Here is a 25,493-nt window from a genome sequence, read left to right as displayed (position 1 = left end):
CGGCTCTCGGAGCGCGATAAAGTTAGTTTGACGCGCTACCACAGCGCTTGATCCCAGAGGAAACGTCTGCCAATTCCTCCAAGTTGTTAAAACGTATAATTTGTATTAATTAAAATTACTTTTAACATTCAAAAACAGACATGTTCAAAATCCAAAGCTTGATTGTATTTGATAGTAGACTGACTTAATACAGGTGACTTTTTTCCAATACCCTTCATGTATTTACAGTAAACATTTTTTTTAGGAAATTTCTGTAAAAGTTTTTTTTTCTTTTATCATGTCACAAAGCTTGTGGTTCTAGTGACCAGACTGACTTATTATAGGTGGAATTGTGCCAATACCTTCCTATTTCAACAAATGTTTTTTATTTTTATTTATCAAATTATATTATAATAAATTATACGTTTTAACCACTTGATGGAATTGCCAGACGTTCCCTTATGGATCATGCGCTGTGGTAGCGCGTCCAAGCGTTCTCGAGTATAAATCAAATACGCAGCTATAATTCATGTAGGTTATTTTGAAGTAATATTTTATGTCTATATACACTGTTAAAACTAATCGTGGTATTGATATATTAAGACTGCTGACTCTATAGAACAATGGCTAGGAAAACTAACTTTACCGGGCTCCGAGAGCCCTCTAGTGGTCGGGAGCATTTCCGTTGTGTTGTGGCTTTATTTCGTTGTGTTGTAGATTTTCCGTTGTGTTGTGGCTTTATTTCGTTGTGTTGTGGCTTATTTCCGTTGTGTTGTGGCTTTATTTCGTTGTGTTGTGGCTTGTTTCCGTTGTGTTGTGAACTTATGTTTGCTTTTTACATTTCGATGTGTTGTGCACTACTGGGCCACCGTATATAAGCCATATGGTAATGCAATTAAATTGATAAGTAGTTGAGTAAGTTTCTCATCATTTCACTAAAAAGTCTGAGGTGTGTCTCGAGATAAATTAAAACCTTTCTAAGAGTCGTAACAATGAAAAGTTTGGGAACCCCTGGACCAGTCACTGTATGTAAAACCAGTATGTCTTCAGCCCACTCACAGCTGGAGTGGGACTACTAGAGGTGTTTACCTGCAGACTGTCCAGAATGATGCGGAGCGACTGGACCTGTCGTCGGACCGCTCCAGAGAAACGGTCGTAAGTGGTGGCATCATACTCACTCATCTCAATTTCCTTGAGCCTGTAACAAAAACACAACACATTAGACACACACTCTGCAGTGTTTACAATTACTGAAGTATGAGTACAGACTAAAGCACCGACATTATTACAGCTCATGTGAGACTCGTCCCAAGATGTTTGTGCTACAGACATGCATACTTCTTAAAAAATGAGTGTAAGCAACCACTTATCAACCACCCTAGAAACTTCACATCTGTAACTTTCAAGCATCTTGGTGGTGAGTTTTGTACAGGTAAGAACTACTAACATAACAATTTGTCTTCATTGACATTCTTGCCCTGAGAAGTCTAAACTTGTAAACAATGTCTAGTACGTCTTAAAAGAGTGTTCTGGGGCAGAAGGATTTCAGAGAACATTGATCTGTTTAGTCACACATTAAGTACAGCTGTCAAGATAAAGAATAGTGCACACTTGAGAGTAGGAGGTGTAGGATAAACATTTCTCTTGGGGCAAGTCCCTGCAGCTCCATGACCAGCACCCACCCACATGCAACACCCCAGGTGCTTAAAGCCCAGCCAGCCTCAACAGTGTGCGTGTAAGAGGGATGGAGGCTGGAGCTCTGCCAGGTCACGAGTCACCCACGGTGATGTCACCAAAACATGTCCAGCTCACGTTTCACACACACACCAAAAAGAAAAGAATAGGCCTTCAGGTCTTTTCGACCGGAAAGCCTCCAAATGTCCATCACAGTCTTTGAAGGATTACCCCATATAGGCTAAGATAATACCAATATTAATGATAAAACGGCTTGTTATTGAGGGAAAAATAAAAGGAATAAATGGAGCAATTCCAATTCCTCACACCATCGGTGCTCCGGCCCTAAATATTATTAAAGTGTTTTTTTTGTGTGCATTTTTTTAAATAATTATTTTAATAATTATTTTTATACATTAATAATAATTTACTAATTGAACTACTTTTAAGTCATCCTGTGGCCCCCATTAGAAGATTTCTGAGTCCCCTTGGTTGGTCCTGTCCCTCTGGTTGAAAACACTGGTTTATATTATAAGGACCATTACGATGGTTCTGAATTCTCATTTCTATAATGTGCCTTGTAATTGTTTTATAATTCCCATTATTCTTAATGATAATTTTCAGTTGATTCTTATTACTATAAAAATACTTTAATACTTTTTTTTTTTTTTTAATCTGTATAAATGAAAAGCAATAGAGTACTACATTAGTGATGTATTTTTGTAGGCCAACCCGGAAGTTAGCATCACCCTGGTTCCCTCGACAAATACCCAATAGGATTTTTCCATTGGCTTTTGGGTTATTGCAAGGTCTGTGACAAACACAAGCATATGATTCTTACACATTTTGTTCATCATGATACTAAACTTTCATGAATTTTGAAGCATAAATACAATCAGCAGAAGTCAAAAGCTAAACGTAGGCAATAAACGAACTACACCACGGACTTCAACTTCACCATCACTAAGCTTCTAACAACTCGTTCAGTCTTTGTTTAAAAACATTTTCCCTGAAAGTTCGAGATAAAATAGTTTGCAAGAGTGCGGTTAGAAACACAACGAGTCTGTGAAAGCGTAGATGTGTAGATGAGTTTATCTGTTCAGCTGATGACGTTTAATGTCCTTGACAACCTCTATAGTACCATTTAACCACTTGTTAGTAACCACCTTTAACAAGTTTTTTTGTAATTTTTAAAAAATTACAAGAGGGTATTACTGATGTATTTTATATTGTAGAATAAAATGTGATAATAACTTGAGGTTTTGTTCACCACATACCTTATTTCAGGCATTTATCCAAAAACCCATTGAAAAAGATGCATTGACTTCAGGACGATGGAACCAGAAGTGCTAAAATACTGACTCGTTTCCAGATTTTGGCCTAAAAAATATGTAATCCATGCACCACTCTACATATTATGATGCATAAATACAATGTTAATAATATATAATACATTGTTTTCAGGTTTATATTAATTGCATATATATTTTGGCTACCTTTTTACAATAAAATAATGATAATTAGGAGGGGTTGTACTTAATTGTTATAAAAATGCAAAAATTGTAAACTTAAAAACATATATTTGTTTTTTACTGAAATGTGGGATTTCTGTGCCACTAGAGTGACCAAACATAACTGCATATATATATATATATATATATATATATATTTTTTTTTTTTTTTTTTTGTGAAATATGACCCACACCATGTTCTTGACAGGATCTGAGAGATTCCCCCAGTCACTTGAAGGACAGGTCTCAGCAGAGGTGTTTCTGTCGCACAGGTGGTGTGAAGCCAATAATCCCTAAACAGATTCTACAGTTAATCCTACTCTTCAGCTCAGGTCCAGGACGGGCCTGCATGCGTGTGTGTGCATGTGCGTGTGAGAGGTGTTTGATGTCATGAAGGGGAAACAGAGTGTGAAGTGCGTCTAGACCGTAGCAGCCCACAGACCTCAGGTGCGATCACACACCGACACTATCAGACGTGAGATCAGACCAGACACTGTGATCTCAAAATACTGTGACACCGTGATTCTTTTCAAAAGAAACGATCCCTCATCTCTCCATCACCACCTGGACCAAAAATATCTGGAAAAGCCACAAAAGTGCTGCTAAACTGTTCCTGTGCTACAAAAGATAAATGTAACATGTAAGGAGTGCTCTCTTCTCGCTCGTGGCATTATCGTTCTCCTTCTTCCTGCTTAGCTCCTCTCTCTCTCACACACACACACACTGTGGGTTTCCTGTCTGGCCTCTGAAGCTCACATTCTTTGCGCAGTGTTATTGGAGGGAGGACAGACTGCTGCTATTTTCTCCTGGATTCCAAACCTGTCCACAGACCGGAGAGCGAGGTGGCCAGCGTGGCCATGCAACAGCAGTGGGAAGCAGCAAATGAGAGTGAAAAAGTGCAGAAAATATATAGAAGCAAGTCAAATAATTGAAGTGTTTGTAAGCATAAACCCCTTTCAAAAACATTTAAAAATCTTACCAATACCAAACTTTTAAAAGGTAGTCTATGCGTTGATTTTTAAATATTCAAAGCTACAGCTTTCACTCAATCATAATTTATTCAAATGGTAACATTTTAAATCAATAACTGACTAAATGTTTAATTATTTAAAAATTGTTGTGTTTCATTGGTGGGATTTTAAATAGATGCTGAAACAACTGTATGAAGGGTTACAGCTCTACTGCAGGTATATCTATTAGTGACAAATTCAGCTTTTCCTGCATCATAGAAGGCCTACATCAAAATCGAAAGATGTTACGGTGGTTGTCGGAGTGAACCTTACACTTGCAAAAAAGGTAGATAAAGTCCCACTTCCTGTGGAAACCCCTGACAATTGAGATTGAAATATTGTGAACGTGACAGACAGCATGCAGAAACGACAAAAACAAAGGGGAAAAATCCCATCTGAAAGTAAAGAATTCAAGAGAGCAACAGCTACAGTGGCCACACACACTGCAGCTACATTCAGTTGTCAATTCACCTTTTAGTGTTTAATCCTGTTCTGTACACACAAAGTTCAGCAATTTACGGGAGTGACATCCAAATTCTAAAATTCTATGAAGTGTGTACAGAACCGACCCGGAACAACTAATTGTTAAAGGATTAGTTCACTTCAGAATTAAAATATCACTTATAACACAAAATATTAAATATAATATAAATTTACTCACCCCCTCGTCATCCAAGATGTTCATGTCTTTCTCTCTTCAGTCGAAAAGAAATTAAGGGTTTTGAGGAGAACATTCCAGGATTTTTCTCCATATAGTGGGCTTCAACGGTTATCAACGGATCGAAGGTCCAAACTGCAGTTTCAGTGCAGCTTCAAAGGCTCTACACGATCCCAGCCGAGGAAATAAGACTTTTATCTAGCCAAACGATCTGTCATTAAAAAAAAAAATATATATATATATACAGTATATATAGACTTTTTAACCACAAATGCTCGTCTTGCACGTCCCCGACTTCACGCATTATGTAATCTGGTTGGAAAGGTCAAGCAGTAAACTGACGTAGGCGGAAAATTTCTCATTTTCTCCTCCAACTTCAAAATCGTGCGACATTGTTGTTTTACCTTTTTAATTGTTGTTTTTGTAAATGGCGTTTGACTAGTAAACGCTAGGTCTGTACTTCTGCCTATGTCACGCGTGACCTTTCAACATGATTACGTAATGCGTGGCACATCGCAGAGCTAATGCAAGATGAGCATTTGTGGTTAAAAAGTATATAAGTGTTTGTTTATTTTTTTAGAAAATGACCGATGGTTTCGCTTGATAAGACTCTTCCTCGGCTGGGATCGTGTAGAGCCTTTGAAGCTGCAATGAAACTGCAATTTGGACCTTCGACCCATTGATAACCATTGAAGTCCACTATATGGAGAAAAAATCCTGGAATGTTCTCCTCAAAAACCTTAATTTCTTTTCAACTGAAGAAAGAAAGACATGACATCTTGGATGACGTGGGGGTGAGTAAATGTGTCAATGTCATGTCAAGATTACAGTCTAAGGGCCAGATTTACTAAACAGGGCAAATAAGTGTGAGGGCGCAATTCCAGAAAAGTGCAGATGGGAGTGGAAAGTTCTGAAAATTAGTTAAAATTAAAGAACACAGACAAAGCCGGATCATTTCCATAATGACCAACACAATCTACCAATAGCAGCACAAATTAGTCTGGTTTAAAACATGCTTTTTTGGGTGGTAAATAATGGCACACATACCAGTGTATTGACTATTGCAAACCTTAGTAAATCACATTGCATGATTCATTTAAATACTCTCCTCTCATAAATATTGTGTTTGAAAGGGAAACTCCTACAAATGCGTATGCAATAAGGTCAGCCGCAAAAATAACCTTTTTCAGTGTTCATTTTTCAATGCGTGTCTTTAGTAAATCCTGACAGTAGTATTTTAACGGCAAAAGATGGTTTGCGCTGACGCAAGTGCCTAAACTTGATCAGAGCATATTTCTGAAAGTCTGATATACATATTCTTTTTGCAGAACTACCATCTTAAAATTACAACACAAGTATATTCACTTTTTAAAGTTACAGAGTAACTCTTAAAGTAATACTCTTCACCAGCAGAACGCACAAATCTGCATTCCTCTGCATCAGCCTGTGATGTTGAAAATAAAACCAAACTTTGATTTTATCACTAAATACAATTTCAATGGCGACACACTTAAAGCAGGCATATTCTACAAAAATGTAGTGCTTTTTTGTCCCTGAAGTCCACTTATAATCTGAAATTTGTTGAGTCAGCTTAACTAAGTTTTACATGAGCATTTTCCATCCCCTCTCTGACTCATTGTCCCTTTACAACTTACCACTATTATAACTAATTAATGTCCACATACTGGCAAACAGTAGTTCACACTGTCATTCATCTGTGTACACAGTGCAGCATAATGAACATTTTGCATTTGCAAACAAGAGTTATGTTAATGAGCTCATGGTTATGATGTGCTGAATGACAACAAGTGCTGAATGAGTCATTCTTGCAGCTTAGTTGCCATACATGATCAGTGTGGACATTATAAACACTAGAGTAGTGTTGGTGTGGTCTGGCAGTGAACTGGGTTTTGAGTGGGTCGCAGTGTGTGTAGTCAAAGAAACTACAATAACAACAAAAAACATAATTCTAAATGTTTCTCTGATGCAAGACTTTGAAAGACATGTGTGAAAGAAAGACCAATGGAATATGTGGGTCCCATGGCCAAAGCAGTTGAGAACCACTGCACCAGAGTAACTCTTAGCCAATGAAATTCAAAAGAACAAGAAAAATCCTATGAAATGTCCCCTTTTAGAGCAAACAAGCTTTTAAAAAGAGCAAAAGAGCTTTGTGGAGTCCATCGGCCCAAACAGAGGCCTCCTTCATGAAGAAACACTCGGACTTGCTTCATGTGCGTGCACACACAGCTTAATGAATCGCAGCATTCACAGGGTGCATATTTCAGATATCTGGGCCCTTTGAAGACCTTGTGTCCATTCTGTGATCTAGAACGTGCTGGTTTTTATGAGCCACTCATTTGAGTATTTCTTGTCCGTTCCAAAGCGTGGTACTCTCTACACCCCACATAGCATAACTGACTGATTTGCATCATTCTACATAGGCAGACATATAAAAACAGTCTACATGCCAAAATCGACTCACTTACCAACTTAATTACCAGGTTGATGGTCTTATTGTGAATTATTTAAAGTTTTATGCAATTCAATTTTTTTTGTTTGTTTGTTTGTTTGTTTGTTTGTTTGTTGTCTTCAGTCTGAATAAATTGCTCTTCCTTTAAAAAGACTTCCGTTTCCTTCTTTCATCACTCAGGCCATGTGGTTATTGGATCACTAAGCCAAAAACTATTGTTTTAGCAAGCACACATTTAATCATGCCGTATTCTGGCATTTAAAAACACTTTAATGCATAGTTGACAATTTTTTTGTAACTGAATGTTTTCAGAAATACATCATGTTATGGAATTAAAATGGGTTATGAATGGAAATTAATGTTGACAATAAATACAAGGATACTGATAATTGACATCTTGCTTCGTTTGTGTTATGTTAGCACAATTGAGATACTATTGTAGTTTTTATTCATATTTTTGTTTTAGCTTATATTTAGCTCTTCATTTTCATTTTAAAGTTTTAGGATTTAAAAAAATAAATATTTTTTTTGTATTTTTGTTTGTTTTATTAGTTTTAAAAAAAGAATATATCATTTTTTAAATACATTTTTATCTGAGTTTTAGTTGTAGCTATTTTAATACATCAAGTTAAACTAAGTGAAAAGGTTACCTTAAGTTTTTCACATTTTTATTTTATTTCAGATAATGTTTAACGTAAAGTAACTTTTTTTTTATGGTTTTAGTATAATAAATAACCCTGCCTTGTATGAACTTTTTTTTTTTTTTACTGAACTCAATGCAGTGCATTATGGGATTGTCATTTTGTCAAAGGACATATGCAATGCATACATAGGCTAGGCAGCTCAGTAGCTTATAAAACGAAGCCTCACACACATACTTGCTTTGATTGAGACAGCACTGCAAAATATCTGGAGAGATTAACAGGCACTCGGGCCAGAGGGAAAGGTCACGCAGGGTCAAGTGTAGGCTTTTTGGAGAAATCTGTGTTTGAACTGAGTGATGAATGAGAGAGACAGATGGGCGTACCTCTGCTTAAAAGCCTTCTCCCCCATCTCGCGTGCTGCTCTCTTCACCTCGTCTGGCACAGCGTCTTTCTCTGCCTGAGAGATCTGGTGAACTTTGTGTCCGGCGTCCAGACGGTAGGGTCCTCCCTTCCCTCCGAGACCTGCTGTATCTCTGCCACCTACACCAACATACAGGCAATTTGTTGAGTTATCACGTAGGTGATTGATAAGCGTGTGTAGGGTACTTGCATAATAACTAAAGAGATTTAAAAAATAAAGGTTCATTTAAATATTTTTTAACAAAGACCATCTCTCTTCAAACTTTTATTTGGAGAGCTTGCTTTAAAGTCAGAGATGGATTTAAGGGCGCATTTCACAAAAACATGAAAAATGAAAACCTAGTCAAAAAATCGATTTATTATGATTTTTTGAAGTAAATGGTGATTCTCATTAGATTGTATTTATAATGGTAAAGTTAAATTCTACAGTATCACAGTAAAGCAAATTTTTAATATGCACAAATGAAATGCAGTACAGCAAATAGTTTTGTTTCCTTGCCACTTTCCCCTTTGGAATGCTCAGTTGCGGTTTAAAATATTTTTTTGTAATATTAGTGACAATGTGACAATATGAACTCGTTTGAGCTGGATAATGGCACAGTTTTTGAGCTGAATTGAATTAGCATTGCACTGACTTGAGCTGAATAATGACACAACTATCTTCTTTAGAGCTGCTTAGCCAAATTGAACTAGTTTCATAATTGATGAACAGCAACACTGACAGTTATTGAACTGAACTGAGCTGAATAATGACACAATTATCTTTTGCGAAGTCTGTTTATATAGCTAAAATAGAATTTGTTTCATAACTGATGAATTTTACAACATCAACAGTTATTTTCCCGATTTATTAATATTAAAGATGCAGTCCGTAGTTGTTCATCTTTGTCGCCATCTCTGTTCAAAATCTGCAATTGCAGTTATTCATGGAATTATCAACTTTATGTGGGTTGTGCCTCGGCACGGCACAGCGCGGATGAATCCAATGTTTTGAGGAGAATGTGCGGCTGTCAGTCACCGCGCCGGTGTGGATCCTGTCATTCACAATCACAGATTCTACTTTTTGGAAGTATGACCAACATAAGAATTTTCACTGGAAAATGTCATCTGAACAAGTAACTAACATCCACTTTTGTTGCGTCCAACTAAGGGAAAAAAAGCATTAAATCAAAGTAAATCGCGCTGATTAAATCTAACGATCGCTTATCATATCACGTCAAACCGTGCAAATTATACTTTGTTCTCAAATTGTTAATGTTAACAACATTAGTCAGTTGTCACTGGTGATTGTCGTTTGAACCTTTCTGGATCCGCCATCAAATTGATAATTTTAATTATATCAAGTGCTGTGAGAAAAGGCTATAAATCTCCACCTCCAACATCCTCACACTCATAGCCTACTAGCCGAGACTCCTTCATGTGTACAGATGTGACGTAATGATGCAAAGACATGCTTGAATTTCCCGCGGAAATCCACCAGTACCACTGGAGTTAAAAACATTATTACAAGCTTACCGTTTTGAACCGAGCTAAGGCAAGCAGATAGTTTTGAACACTGGCTGGTTATGTACTTGCTAAAACATATATTTTGGATCATTTTTAACTGCAGATTTTATTACTGTGAAGTTGCTTCGAAACAATCTGTATTTTACTGTATAAACCACTATAAATAAATGTGAAAAAATGCAAGCAATGTATTATTTTAATCGCATTGCAGTAATGAGATATTATTGGACAATGAAAATGTCAAAAAAAAATTATGTAATGTAAGTAGATAGTACATATTACATCTAATATAAATTTTGACCAAAAACAATAAATAAAAACGAATCAATATATATGTTTTTTATTGGAAATTTTTTTTTGGGGGGGGGGGGGGGGGGGGATGGGGATATGACTGGACAAGTTTTGTCTTTCACCTTTGATGGGATGTGACTGTACCTGTGCCTCCAGCCCACTGGTTTCCCCCTACATGAGGGGCATTTTTGGGGTCAATCTTGCCATGTTTGGGGGAGCTGACATCTAGGCCACTGTCTCTCTGAATGGTGATCTGAAAAAGAAAGCACTTTCATTAATATCTGAACATTCACCCATTTGATCTTCATCTTGTTACTAAGTGGGAAAAAAACTGGGGTTATGAGGTAAATTAAAGCCAAGACAGATTTACCCATCTAGAGTCATCTTTACACAGTAAAGCAAGTGAGTTATATACAAAATAAAAATGTGTGCTTGCACTGACTTTATAATGTGCCGTAAACATTTACTCTGGGAATCACAATTGCAGGAAACTATGTATTATGCTTGAAAAATGAATGTTGATTCTCATGCCGAGCTGCCAGGAAACAAGTCACAAACTGACTGACAATGCAAAGTTTGTTGACTGACAGTTTTAAACTTTTTAAATCAAGGGTCTTCAACCAGGGGTCCACGACTCCTATGGGGTCTACCAATTAATGTTTGATCACAAATAATTTTTTTTGTTAAAACATGGATAGAAACATTACAAAGTCAAATGCTATAGGCACCCTCAGAGCTGGACGATGACATCACGGTTTTCTCCAGAGCGGCTATATAAATGAACTAAATTAATAACTTTTTTATTAATGAGCTTACTTAAGCTGGACTGTGATGCTATTTTCTTCTGGAAACAACTTTGTTGCATAATTTTCCTGTTATCACTGTAAAGCTGCTTTGAAACAATCTGTATTGTAAAAAGCGCTATATAAATAAATGTGACTTGACTTGACGCTCAGTTGATACTATAATAATATTGGCAAACAATATGACATAATGGCAAAACAGATTTGGCAAACACAGTGTGTATTTGTGCCTGCACTCTGGAGAACATGTTTACAACGTGTCTTTGCAGCGGTGAGAAATATCAGTAATTTCAGAAATATCGGTAGCCAATCACAGACATGTTCGTTGATCTCTTGAATGCAATGGCCAATCAGAGGTGTTTGATGATTTAGTCATGCACGCTCGTAAATCCTCTCATTATAGCAAACAAAGTGTGGACATTATGAGAGATTCATTGTGCAGTCACCTTTATTGATTTTAACGTAACTTTGTGAGATCGCGATGAACTGAGATGAGTGACAGCTTTTTACTGATTATAAAGAGAGATGTTGTTGCGTGTTTTCGAGGCTATATATCCTCATATTTTCAGAAGCACTCTCAGTGATTGATTCTTAATTGTCCATCTCACAGTAAAAAAAATTAAATGTAAAGTCATAGTAAACCTATAGCTAACGTTCAGGAGAATATTTAATTGTCCATTTGACAGTAAAATTAAAATGTTAATTTTTAGTAAACTTGAAGCTAATATTCAGGAGGTAAATGTTTAATTGTCCATCCGACAGTAAAAATAAAACGCACAAGGACTCCATAAATCTCCATAAGGAATGCATAAATCTCAATTTTAACAATGAAAAGTAATATACAGACAATGATGCATGTGCAACAACAATAACGTGTATAGTTCTAGTTTACTGCCCTAACATAATATAACTATCATAATGTGGTTGGTTTCTATTAATATTGAAGGCTATAATAATATGTAGATCTGTTTCACATATTTTGTATTGGGGCGGGGGTCCCTGCTCCATGTCTTTATGAGAAAGATGGAAAGAAAAATCTCAGCAGAGCACAAAGATGCAAAATAAATGGATAGCCTAACTGTCACATGGGACATCACTGCTTTTAAGCAAGGCCTCGTCTCATGGTTCATGGGGGGATATCTGGATATCTCAACCGATTTTGAAGTGTTACAGTATCTGTGTGTGTAGACATATTTGTCTCCTAATGTTGACTCGAAGCTCTCTGAAGCAGGTTTCTACATTCATTTAGTGGCGTTCTCTCCCTCTTCTTATCTTCCTTCACACAGTCCATTAATATCATAAAGCACTGGGCCTCTCTTTAATACCCACGCACCCATCTAGAGGGTTGTGGCTTTCTCATGACCTCCACACACTCCTTTACAGCCTCCTGCTGTGTGCAAATACAGTCTGAACATAACTGCTAGAACCTCCCATGAACGCTTCATACTTGTGAGCGTAGCACTTTGAAGTGTGATTGTGTCTTTGAGAGAGATAGCAGCACAGTTGGACTCTTTTAATGTTGGACAGTGAGAGAACAGACACTTAGTGTTTCAAAACGTCCCTTTCCCTCCTGTTAATATAAAAGGCAATTCTCATTATGCAACGATCCTGCATGCTTTGACTGGGCAAGGTCACGTAAGGTCACTGAACTTGAAGTCTGAGCTTATTAAGACACTTCCCGTTTTACACTGCACACTGAAAGGAAGTACACGTTTAAGGAATGAACAGAAATGTTTTTGCCAAGTCATACGGAAAGGAACAGTTGAAATAAACAGACCATTTTGGAAGCTAGAGGAAAGATCTGCCCTTTGTGTTCGAGTGGGTTAAATCAGTCATGCAGGGTGAAAGTTTTAATGCTGCATGAATTAACCTTTAATTCTTAAATATTTAATCCAAAAACGAATTAGTCACCCTCATGCCATTTCAAATGTGTTTGACTTCCTTATTTTCTTTGGTGGAAAACAAAATATGTTTTGCAGAGTATGGCTGAATGGCATAGAGTATTTTTTTTTATTTTATTATTTCTTAAATTAATTATTTCTTAATTAAAAATAGTGCAGAAACATACAGAAAAATAGATATAAAACAGGAAATTATATCATAGGCAGGACTGTGTGTGAAGTTTAATGTCACTTAAAATATTAGGTAACTTGACCTTCATTCATTTTTGAGTAAATTATTCCTGTAAAACCACCTTTAAATACATGTCTGTCAGGTTTTCATTTTAAATGGTCAGCATCTTCATTTCAATTCTGGAATTGGCCCAATAAAACAATAAATTCCTCCAGTTTAAATATTCACTAGATATGGTGTCCAGATACTTTTCTGTGAGTGTAAGATTATACTCAAGGCTCTTTTGACACCTACACATACACTTAATCTGATATGAGGTCATGCGCTTTCAGTATTTCACAACAAAGTATGCGTGTGTGTGTGTGTGTGTGTGTGTGTGTGTGTGTGTGAGAGAGAGAGAGAAACAATGTGTCTGAGTGTGTATTAGGAAGCGATATGGCTTACAGATGTTCATGATGAACGTGGCTTAGAGATTTGCCAATAACATGTACATAAATGCCACACCAGCAAGATGCATTTCAACAAATAACAAGCCATTGTAGATATCTGTATAAAAACGTGTACCCTATATACACTGCCAAACTGATGTAAAAGAAAAAAAACATGGCTTCCCATCTCTACGGAAGATCAGTGACAGTCCTGTTTATGATAAGGAGATTTGTGTGTGTGTGTGTGTGTGTGTGTGTGTGTGTGTGTGTGTGTGTGTGTGTGTGTGTGTGTGTGCAACGTGGCTTCAGATTAGCCAGGATTTAACAGCACAAAGATGAGACACACAAGCATTATCACAACACCCTACTGACATTACAGATTAAAAACAGTAGACAGACACAGACAGACAGTTTTGAAAATCAGAAAGATACACAGACAAAAAGACAGACAGACAGGTGGGCAGACAGACAGATATATAGATAGACAGACAGACATAGAAAAACAGACATATACACAGACAGACAGACAGACAGACAGACAGGTCAGCAGACATTAGGACAGACAGACAGACAGTTTTGAAAATCAGAAAGATACACAGACAAAAAGACAGACAGAAAGAGCTATAGATAGATAGACAGACATATAGAAAAACAATCATATACACAGACAAGACAGGCAGACAGACAGGTCAGCAGACATTAGGGCAGACAGACAGACAGACAGACAGACAGACAGACAGACAGACAGACAGACAGACAGACAGACAGACAGACAGACAGGAGTGCGTTTCCCAAAAGCATTGTTAGCCATATGGTTTCAAGTTCCGTCGTTATCAGCATCGTTCAATGAGTCTGTGTTTCCAGAAAACATATCTAATGAACATTCGCAAACAGCATCGCAAAAGTTGTGTGTTTGGAATGACAACTTTCGACCTGTGGTTAGAAGCATAGTTTCTTGTTTGCATGAAGTGGACTCAATAAATCCTTATCTTGAGCCAAATAAGCAAGCTGGCACTCAGTACAATCTGTATCTTTTATTTAGAATACATTCAACGTCATTTCCGTCTTTTAGTTTGAAAAGAGATTTAAAACACGTACGTGCTCTAGTACGTAAGAACGAGCCTATGATTAAATCTGGAAATAAAGCAATTTATAGCAAAACATTTAGCATTAATTCGATCTCAAACAGATTTTTTTCAAGTTATTACTCCACCACCTGCGTGACATCATTAACCAACGTGGTTCAACGACCAATTTGCGACAATATGGTTTAGCGAAACAGTCGTGACTAGCTAATTGATTTCTTCAACGATGCATCGTACTATGGTAGGCCTAGTTCAGCAGCGAGTTACGTTGTTGTACGGGAAACACACCCCAGATCGGCAGACATTAGGGCAGTTTGATGACAGACAGCTAGACAGGTGGGCAGGCAGACAGATAAAGACACTGACACAGTGATTGAGATGAGTACAGTGGATGATCATACTCCATATGCAAACTGTATGTATATGAATTCCGTTGCATTAGGGAGAAAATTCCAAACTGAAAACAAAAGATGGCCACCTAAAACCTAACAAAACTAATTTAATTTTGCCTTTTCCTTCATGTCTGTTAATCAATTGTCGATTTTAAGTGCATATATGTGTGTCTCAATCAGCTCCCTAAGTTTTGAATTTCCAGTAGGGGAACATAGTGAGCATTGATGCTCCCTGGTTTTCACAGTGCACTGTGGGACTTTTTAGGGAGCGAATGTTTCAGTGCACTGAAAGGATTTTGCGATTGAGACGGACGACTCCCTGATCAGTGCTCAGACTAATGAACTAGGGGAGCTGATTAAGACTTAGTCAGTTCTCCTCAAGTTCACACAGGTGTCTTAGCAGAGCAACTATGGGTGTAGAGAATCACATTAACTGTCATTATGATCCAAAATGTCTTCATTTTGTATGTACAGTGTATATAAAAATGTGTACAATGCGATTGACTACATTTCTTTAACATAAATGACACTATATAATATTTTGTTAAACAACGCAAAGACATTCTTACATGATTTAAGTGTGGCTGAAGTAAGAAGAAAGTGTGCAGCAGGTCACTATATGTACAGAAGACTTAAATTATGGAACAATATTGACGTAACAAGCCTAAAGTAAATGGGTCATCATAGCTAACTGGAGATGCAGAAGTGGGGCACACCTCTAAATTAAGCCTTTTATCCAATTTAATGTGTATTTATGTAGGACAAATTTTGCTAGCAACCACGGTGAATATAAAACAAATGCTCACATGTCAAAGCAAACTTCAATAAGTGCACACTTTCATACATGCAAACAGAACTGGACATAATGCTTTACCATAAAGTTTTGGCAACTGTACTTATATAGTTCATTCCCTTCCTTATAGACTTTCTTATGGTCATTAACATGAAATCTGAAACAAGTCTCATGTTCTGAAGTGGATGGAATGAGTCCTGACTCCTCAGTCTCCAGACAGAAGTACTGGCCCATGTCTAGGATGAGTGCCTTGCTGGCCTTATAGCATCCCAGTGGGCAGAGCAGGAGCCCGGGCTGGAATTTGAGGAATGCCCGTGTTTTGAGGTTGTCTCTGAAATGAAATGTCCCAGGCTGTGTTCCCTCGCAGACCCACACAGAGAGCAGGACAATGCAGTCAGACTCGTTGTACTGGCTGCTGACCACAGGAGGCCCACCAAACCCACAAACCCCGTCATTACATCAGCGCTCAACTTTTACTTGGTCTCAAGGGTTTCACAGTTCTGCTTTACACACCCTGCATATATACCACAAGAAGCTGATATCAGAAGAACTGTTGTACAGTAGATCAATAATATGATATAACTGTTCAGGGGCGAACAGAGCAACACTTTTGGCTCGGATATGAGATGAATTCAAATTCAAAGCAGAAGAGGAAGAGATGGTCCTTTAAATGTTTATGTCACAAAATGTCAACAGATAAATGTCAAAGCAGTAAGTCTTGTAAATGTAAGTCATCTTGTAAATTCAAGCAGTAAATGTAAAGAAAGCTGTGGCATTTACTGAGCTGATTAAATTCCCACTTGACCAGCTCCAGATACATTATACTGTACACAAACACATGCATATAACACACTTACATGGTGATCTACACTTCAAATCTTAACATTCTGCAGACACTCTAAACCTTTCACACTGAGTATTATTCGTTTGCAGAACAACCTGAACAACTTCTGATTCAGACTCCATTCAAACTTTATTTCAAAGTTTTTTGAAAGAAATTAATACTTCTATTCAGCAAGGATACATTGATCAAAAATTACAGTAAAATACCCTAAAATGTATATAAAAAATATCAAGCAGCACAATGTTTTAAACATTGATAATTTTAAGAAATGTTTCTTAAGCACCATATCAGCATATAATGATTTCTGAAGGATCATGTGACTGAAGACTAGAGTAATGATGCTGAATAAATGACATTTTAAAATATATTAAAAAGAAAACAGATATTTAAAAAAGTAATAGCCTAGTATTTCACAATTTGAATGTTTTTACAGTAAAATAAATAAATAAATAAATAAATTATGTATGTATGTATATATATATATATATAGTCATGTGAAAAAGAAAAAACACCCTTTTGAATTCTATGGTTTTACAACATAAAAAAATATGTTGTCAGTTATGTCAAATATGCCTCAGTTAGCATTAAATGTCATGACAGTAAAATTAGAAAGAGTAAAAATATATATGTCAAGTAGGGCGGGGCCGAGAGCTGTGGGAACAGAGCGAGGCCGGTAGCGTAATTGCTAATGAGTGTCATCTGTGCGTCACACCAGTCTCGAGTGTCTCACGGAGGAGCTCCGGATGGATAAAAGGAGGAGTGATGACAGTGAAGGATGAGAGAGGACCAGGCCTGGACGTTGTGTTTTGTTTATGTTATTATGTTAATATGCAGCAGTCGTCTGTACGGGGCGGCGCTTTACTTTCGTTTTGCTGTTTGTTTATTTTATATGATTAAAGTGTGTTTGGACGTTCGCGGGTTCCCGCCTCCTCCTTCCCTGAACAACTAACTTTGCTACAGTATTTACATATATATACAGTAGTCAACATTTGAAGTGGATCAAAAAGGCTCATCAAAGTCATCCTAAGACAAGAACGGGTATTGTTCAAAATTCATGTGTAACTTTGATGAAAGGTTTTGATCCACTTCAAATTTTGACTACTGTATATAATATTGATAACATTTTTTATCTAATTTATTACATGATATGCCAATTATTTAATCAAATTAATCGCAAATTAATCACACATCAATTTTGGCTGAGAAATTACCCCCAAAAGATAATTTCAAGTCATTATTGTTACATGAGAAAAAAAATAATAGATATAAAAAAGTAAGCTATAGAAAGTAATATTTTGATTAATCTTTTAGCATTTAGTACTCAAACATATTTGTTTCAGAAGCTGCATCTTAAGTGGCATTTAGGTATACTGCATTATGCAACTCATTCAAGCATTTACACAACAATTAGAATTGCATAAATAATGCTGTGAGATTAATGGTTTTTAAATGAGTATTCATGTTTTTTTGTTTTTGTTTTTTAATTTAATATTGAAATATGAAATGATTAAAACATATTTGGAATACTCCAAATATGAAACTAAAACCGACAATAGGTGGAGTCAAGTGAGCGATTAAAACGATTTGTTTAAATGGCTGATTCATTCAGGAACGAAGCAAGGGATGAAATCAAATACTTCCCTAATATATATTATGCAAAAAACAGTCAGTGTTGCCAGATTGGGCGGATTTATTCATTAATATGTTTTTTTTTTTTTACTAATAACGTATTAGGTTAGTCTTTAATAGTATCTAACTAACACTGTATCAGGTTTGAGACAGTATTAGATGATGGATGTTTTCAGCTGCGGTCTCACTCGTCATGACTGAATGGTTTGTGATGTGTGTGTAAGGGGTGACTCAAAGCGTCCACTCATTTCCCATCTGACACACATCATATCTATATTCTGCATCACTGATACTGCCCACATCTGCTGCACTGATCACTTTATAAATACATCCATACACGCAGACAGACGGACATGTATGGAGCAGGATCACTGAGCGGCGCTGACGTCAGGCTTACACATTCCTCGCATGACTCAACTCTGTCACGACCGTCATGTGTGGTCAGAATGATGTCCATCCAATTTAGTGGACAGGACCTCATTGCCTAGACAAATATATCATATATACATACACACTGTACAGGTACAAAAACAAAATTCCAGATCTCTGACATAAGAGTGGAAAAAAACAGACATTCACTTTAATCCAGGACATTTAATTATGGAAAGTTGTGATGTGCTGTTCTCAGATATTGGGGCAAAATGATTGACAGCTTGGTATGAAGTCATAATAGACTCTTTCAAAAGGTTAAGAAGCTGTGGTTCGGTTTATCTGTAGCAACATGATTTTGTAGACCAGGTGTGAACAGATAGTCACATATTCTCCTTCATAAAACTAAACTTATATAGCCTGCAATAAACTAAATATATAAATTCTACACTAAATATGTGCATTTTACGCTTTTACACTAAATATATGAATTTTACACTAAATATACACATTTTACACTTTCATAAATATATGCATTTGACAAATCTATGAATTTTACACTAAGGGCCAGGTTTACTAAACAGGGCAAATAAGCGTGAGGGCGCAATTTCATAAAAGCGCAGATGGGAGTTCTGCTCGTGATCTACTGACTATATGCAAATTAAAGAACACAGACGCGGCCGGATCATTTCCATAATGACCAACACAATCTACCAAGAGCAGCGCAATTTAGTGTCTGGGTTAAAACATGCTTTTTTCAGGAGTTAAATAATGGCGCAAATACCAGTAAATTGCCCGGCGCAAATACCAGTAAATTGCCCAGCGCAAACCTTAGTAAATCACCTTGCATGATTCATTTAAATAATCTCCTCCCATAAATATTGTGCTTGAAAGGGGAACTCCGACAAATGCATAAGCAATAAGATCATCTGCAAATTTTTTTAATATTTCACTGCGTGTCTTTAGTAAATCCTGACAGTAGTTTTTCAAAGCCAAAAGAGTGTTTACGCTGGCACAAGCTGTTAGAAAATCTGGCCATATATACACACACATTTGACACTTTTATACATATATGCATTTTACAAATATATGGATTTTACACTTTCGCACTAAATATATGCATTTTAAACGTGTACACTAAATATGCATTTTACCCAAAAAATTCTGTCATAATTTACTCACGCTTATGTTGTTCCAAACCTGTATGAGTTTCTTTTGTCTGTATTTTGAAGAACGTTAGTAACCAGACAGTTGGCGGTAGCCATTAAAAAAAAAAAAATCTATGGAAGTCAATGGGTACCGTCAACTGTCTGGTTATCAACGTTCTTCAAAATATCTTCTTTTGTGTTCAACAGACAAAAGAAACTCATACAGGTTTGGAACACCTTGAGGGTGAATAAATGATGACAGAATTTTCAACTATGAACATGAAATTTACACTTAATGTTAAATCTTTACCAAGGACCAAAGTTTTTAGAGGCCTATGAAGAAAATGATGGGAAAAATACTTTCGTAATAGAATCAAAGCTGCTGAAAAAGTGGGCGGTGACTATTGTGCTCCACAGACAATGAGTTCAATCAAATTCATGTAATGAGCGTCGTATCCTGCCTGATGTTTACAATGTGCTTTCAATCAACAAGCTCAGAGGAATGTGATGTTTCACATCGTAGTAATGTAATGTAACTGAAAGCCATGATAGCCAGCATCAGCCCTTTGATTATATTTGGATGTGTGACGGCCGCCACATCAGCAGGAGAAACCGCATCACTGTCAGAGGGCTTCTCGTAACCCGTGTAAAGAGAATGGGGGGGGGGGGGGGGGCAACACTAGCTAACTCACTGAGTGATCACTCCGTCTGGGAACAGGAATGCTACACAATAGGCCTCCGACTGAGGCCGTGACACACAGACGATTGAAACAGTGTGAGAGAGCAGAAAATATGAGCACTGTGATGGAGGGAGAAATAAAGGACCTGAGGGAGGAGTAACAAAATGAAGAAAGGGAACGAGACGGTCGACAGACTGAGAGAATGAGGAGATGGCACAGATCCTAGAGGAGAAGACTCTCTGCCAGCTGGAGTCTGGGAATGTTTCCATCACTCTCTACAGTAACAGTTTTAACAGAGAAGATCTCATATTTGAAGATCAGGCCAAATACATGAAAGAACAGCTTTAGCTCTGAAAATCTTCCAGACTCAGACCGAAAATAAAAATCCTGGAGTCACCCAGGATGAATGTTCACGATAAACACAGTAAGAACATCATATAACACTGATTAGATGTTGAGACCAAAAACATAAATTACAAGAAAGTTGCAGGCCAGACTTGAACCAGTGTCATCTGAATAAACATGCATTAATACTCATTCAGTGCACTGTTCTGTTTCGTTTATCTGGAGGTTTGACCCTCAAACTGGGGGTTTGATCAACATTTGCTTGAGAGCATCAGACAGCAGAACGAGCCCAACGGTAAACCGCATCAAGTCAGCGTGAGAAAGTCACTGTTGCTCCTCTAATCCAGGACGTCCTGCTTGTCTAATATACCCACAGCTGCTACAAGATGCCCTCAGTGAATCATTTATGTTTGTGGAACAGCTAAAGTCAGCAACAGTGAATTAGAGTGAGGAGAAGCAAATCCTGGTTATAATATTACACGTTCATTTCTATAGAGAAAATGAAGAGAAATTTCTGAAATGGCTTAAAGCAATTATGAGTCAATTTAATAAAAGTTAAAATATGACTTGCTAAAATAAGAACTTAATTTAGAACTGAAGGCTGCTTGTGTTAAATTTAAATTAACTAGTGCAAAATGCCCGTGCAAAATCAGTTTTTGTGTGTGTTTTTAGTAATTGTTGGTTTGGTGCACGTGAAAGAGACTGTGAACGCATTGAATTCAGGGAGCAGGCTAGGTTACTACCAATGATGGCTGTGAATAAAATATAATAGTAAACAGTGTAGCTGACAGAGTGTTTATGTCAGAATGTTTATTTTTAAACCACAACCTTCTAAGTGCTTCTTTTACTGGTATTTTTAACGATATCTTTTGCATTTCTCATCCAAACAATGTCAAACTTGGCACTGCACTTACTCATGCCCGTAGCAAGACACCTGTCAAGTCTGAAATCCATAGGAATAACGGTTCGAGAGATATGCGAATAACACACACACACACACACACACACACACACACACACACACACACAGACAGAAAGACATTCCCGTAATTTATAGATAGATATAATATACAGAAGTATTTACAGATTCAGTTAACATTCACAAATGAATAAGCATGACGATTCAGGGAGCAGGCTACACAGTGAACTCCGAAAAAATGCTACGCTTGAGCAAACAGTTTGTGAATAGGTTACTACCATAGACTGTAAAAAAATATGGACATAGTGTCCGTGACGTCACCCGTAGGTTTCTGAAGACCGTTTCTGAAGCCTAAAGTGGGCGTGGCCGACCGTCGCCATCTTGGCAGCGCGTCACTCCCGAATTTATTTATTTTTACAGTCAGACAATGAGCTGAGGTAACGTGACGGCTAACAGACAGCAGACAAATGGCTAATGATGACTAATGACCACAGCAGCGGGAATCCACCTGTCACTCAAAAGTGGACACCCTTAATTATGCAGAAATTTAAGGCTTAATATAATTTAAACGGATGAGTTATAAAAAAATTCACCCCCTCACAGTTGTCATGAAGGGCAAAATTATCTGTATAGACCAAAGCCACTTTTTGCACCAGGCTGTAAACATGTTTTTTGTTTCTGCTGTAAAGTTGGGCATTTTAACATGGGGGAGATACAGATTTGACTCACTTCTGCAGCCGGTCTCTGGTGGCCAGTTGGTGAATTGCCGTTTAATTCACTTCCGTGTTGGTTTCAAGAGAGAGACAGGGAGGTTGCCGCTTGGTTACTACAAATGACGGCCGTGAATAAAATATAATATTCAGAAGTAAACAGTGTAGCTGACTGAGAGTTTATGTCAGAATGTTTATTTTTAAACCACAACCTTCTTGGGGCTTCTTTGACCAATACAACCTATAATGTCAGAATGTTTATTTTTAAACCACAACCTTCTAAAAATGATATATTTAACAATATCTTTTGCATTTCTCATCCAAACAACGTCAAACTTGGCACTGCACTTACTCGTGACCGTAGCGAGACACCTGTCGAGTTTGAAATCCATCGGACTAACGGTTCGAGAGATATGCGAATAACACACACACAGACAGACAGACAGACAGACAGACGGACATACAGACGTTTCTGTCATTTATAGATAGATAAAACAATGTATGTGTAATTGAATAATGTATTAATATTTTAACTTTTTAAATATAATATATTTAGCAAATTATGTTAAAGTGATGAAAATCAAGTTTTTAATGTTGTTTATATGTCTATGTGGTGTTTTTAATTTGCTTTAAGACAAACCATTTGAAAATTCATCAGTCAACACGATTGCTGAGTATTTTTTCCCCTTAAAACTGCAGATTACCAAAGACAGTCTCAAAAAAGCGGTTTTCGGGGACGGGGCTTTTCTCCACAGACTTTCTATGATGTTCAAAGCGTTTCTAAGGATGCTGATTTTCAGAAGGCAGCTAACAAGATGTCTGACTCTAAGATGGCGAATGGGAACATGGTTTGTGTAACATTAGCAACACATCATTAGCTGTTTGATAACGTAGTCTAGCAAAAGGCTAATCATATTAATTACTGTTATGTGTCCGACATTGTAGAAAGCGATACATAAAACGCATTACCATTCTGATACATCCACTTGTAGACGAGCCTGTATGAGTGAGTGAAGACGGGGTGAATTTGCATAATCTGTATTCGCTCTTCCTCTCCTTCTTCTGAATCAGTTTCTGGTTCAAGCATACAGAATATGGCTGAATTAGGCCAATATTTCCACTTGTCATTGTGACCGAGTGGATCATTGAGTCAGACTAATTTGCATATTGATGGTTCCACAGTCAATAAAAGTCATAGATTTTTTTCCACAGACAATTTAAAAAGAGAAGTTAAAATTAGACTGCAAGCAATTCAACAACAAGATGAAAAGAGATCGTGTATCACATGTAAACTGTATCAGTGCCAGACTTTATTTAGCAGACTTTCGGCTAATAGGTTGCTTTTCCAGTATACGAAAAAACCACAACAGATGACGTGGTAGTATCCAATAGCATTAATTTATAGTAATATCAATATATACTTTATCAATTGTCATCAAACTGTTCCGGCTAAAATATGCAGAATTTATGTTAAAACATCAAGACTAAAATGTCAGGCAACTTGAAATGGTTTCAGTTCTGCTGTATTGTGGTGAAAAAAGCGATTGACATGCATCTCACTTATGGATGTTACATTTATTTTTACTTGATTATTTAATTATTTTATTTTTTTATCGGCAAAATCATGCAGACATACACATGTTTAGATGCACTCTTTAAGCTTATTTTATTTAAGTGACTGGTAAAATGGAAAAAACACACAAATTTTGCTCTATTTGAAGTACACAATAACTTAAAGGAATAGTTCACTTAAAAAAATCTAATTCTGTCATCATACACTCACCCTCAAGTTGTTTAAAACCTGTATTAATTTCTTTCACAAAAGAAGATATTTTGAAGAATGTTGGTAACCAAACAGTTGATGAACCCCATTGACTTCCATAGTATTTTTTTGTCCATATATCTTCTATATATATATATATATATATATATATATATATATATATATATATATATATATATATATATATATATATATATAATTTATTTATTTTTTTCGTCAATATATCTTCTTTTGAGTTTAACGGAAGAAAAATAATTCATACAGGTTTGGAACAACTTGAGGGTGAGTAAATTATGACAGAATTTTAATTTTTAAGTGAACTATTCCTTTAAAGTCTGTTCACAGTAAATTAAAGTGTCCGAATCTATCAGAAATCCCACCTAATTTTCCCCACAGAACCGAACAGAATTTGTTTTCCCCTACAGGTGGGCAGGACCTGCTCTGTCGACTGTATGTATGGGGCAAGAAGCAGCGTGATGGAGAGAATGTGTGTGTTTGTGATGTGAAGACTAAGGTGGGGTGAAGGGTGGATCTAAGACACTGCTCTGAGACGGTTAAGGAAAACCCCAGACCAACAGCAAGATAACACAGTCTTGAGCTTCATGATAAACCCTTATGAAACACCATGCTTTTCTTTCCTTTGTTTGTAAACTATATATCTCCCTCCTTCAGTGGGGCAACCAAGGGCAAACCAGTGAGGACATGAGCGATATCCAACTGAACAAACTCACACACGCCATTCAGAGAGCTGCAAAGAAAGGTCAAGATCGTGACCATTTGGGCAAATATTTGATGTAAAAATAAGGAGGCTCAAAGAGAGCCAGTGTGAGAGAAAGAGCCTGACGGTTAAGAGGCTCTTTGTGTACCTGTGTGGAAGAAAAGGAAGTGCGCGAACTTTCAGACAAGCACTCCACACAGACACATCAATCGCATGCCAAACTGGTCAATATTAAGATTATGATATTTAGGACACATTCAGCCAAGCCAGTGTGGGGGAAAGTTACTTTTAAAAGTAATGCATTACAATATTGCGTTACTCCCAAAAAAGTAACTAATTGTGTTAGTTACTTTTTATGAAAAAGTAATGAGTTATGTTACTTTTGCATTCGTTTTCCTCACCTGGGCTGGGCTAAAGGCCCTTTCACACCAAAAGTGAAAAAAATAAACCTCAGGCTGAAGGAAATGCAAATTCATGACGGCACAACTCAAACTTTTTGAGCATGAAAAGAAATTTCAACACTCTTACAAAAAACAACAAGAAAAGCAACACAGCATCACAAATGTGATGTTAATTGGATCATCGAAGGTCAGCGGAAAAGATAAAGTGAG

The 25,493-nt window shown here is 37.0% G+C and overlaps 1 protein-coding gene across 2 annotated transcripts in view; it reads right to left on the bottom strand.

The window, feature by feature from the left end:
• vwa8 (von Willebrand factor A domain containing 8) overlaps positions 1–25,493 on the bottom strand; it is a 121,970-nt gene that overhangs the window by 31,849 nt on the left and 64,628 nt on the right. For both annotated transcript variants that reach the window (XM_081368942.1, XM_081368941.1), the window contains exons 38-40: positions 10,308–10,416; positions 8,330–8,486; positions 1,069–1,177 (exon numbers count right to left, since the gene is read on the bottom strand). In XM_081368942.1, coding sequence (XP_081225068.1) covers positions 1,069–1,177; positions 8,330–8,486; positions 10,308–10,416 — 375 coding nt within the window. The remainder of the gene's footprint in view (positions 1–1,068; positions 1,178–8,329; positions 8,487–10,307; positions 10,417–25,493) is intronic.

The sequence above is a fragment of the Scardinius erythrophthalmus genome (genome assembly GCF_964197995.2).
Source record: "Scardinius erythrophthalmus genome assembly, chromosome: 6".
NCBI lineage: Eukaryota > Metazoa > Chordata > Actinopteri > Cypriniformes > Leuciscidae > Scardinius > Scardinius erythrophthalmus.
This window is presented reverse-complemented; position numbering and strand designations above follow the sequence as displayed.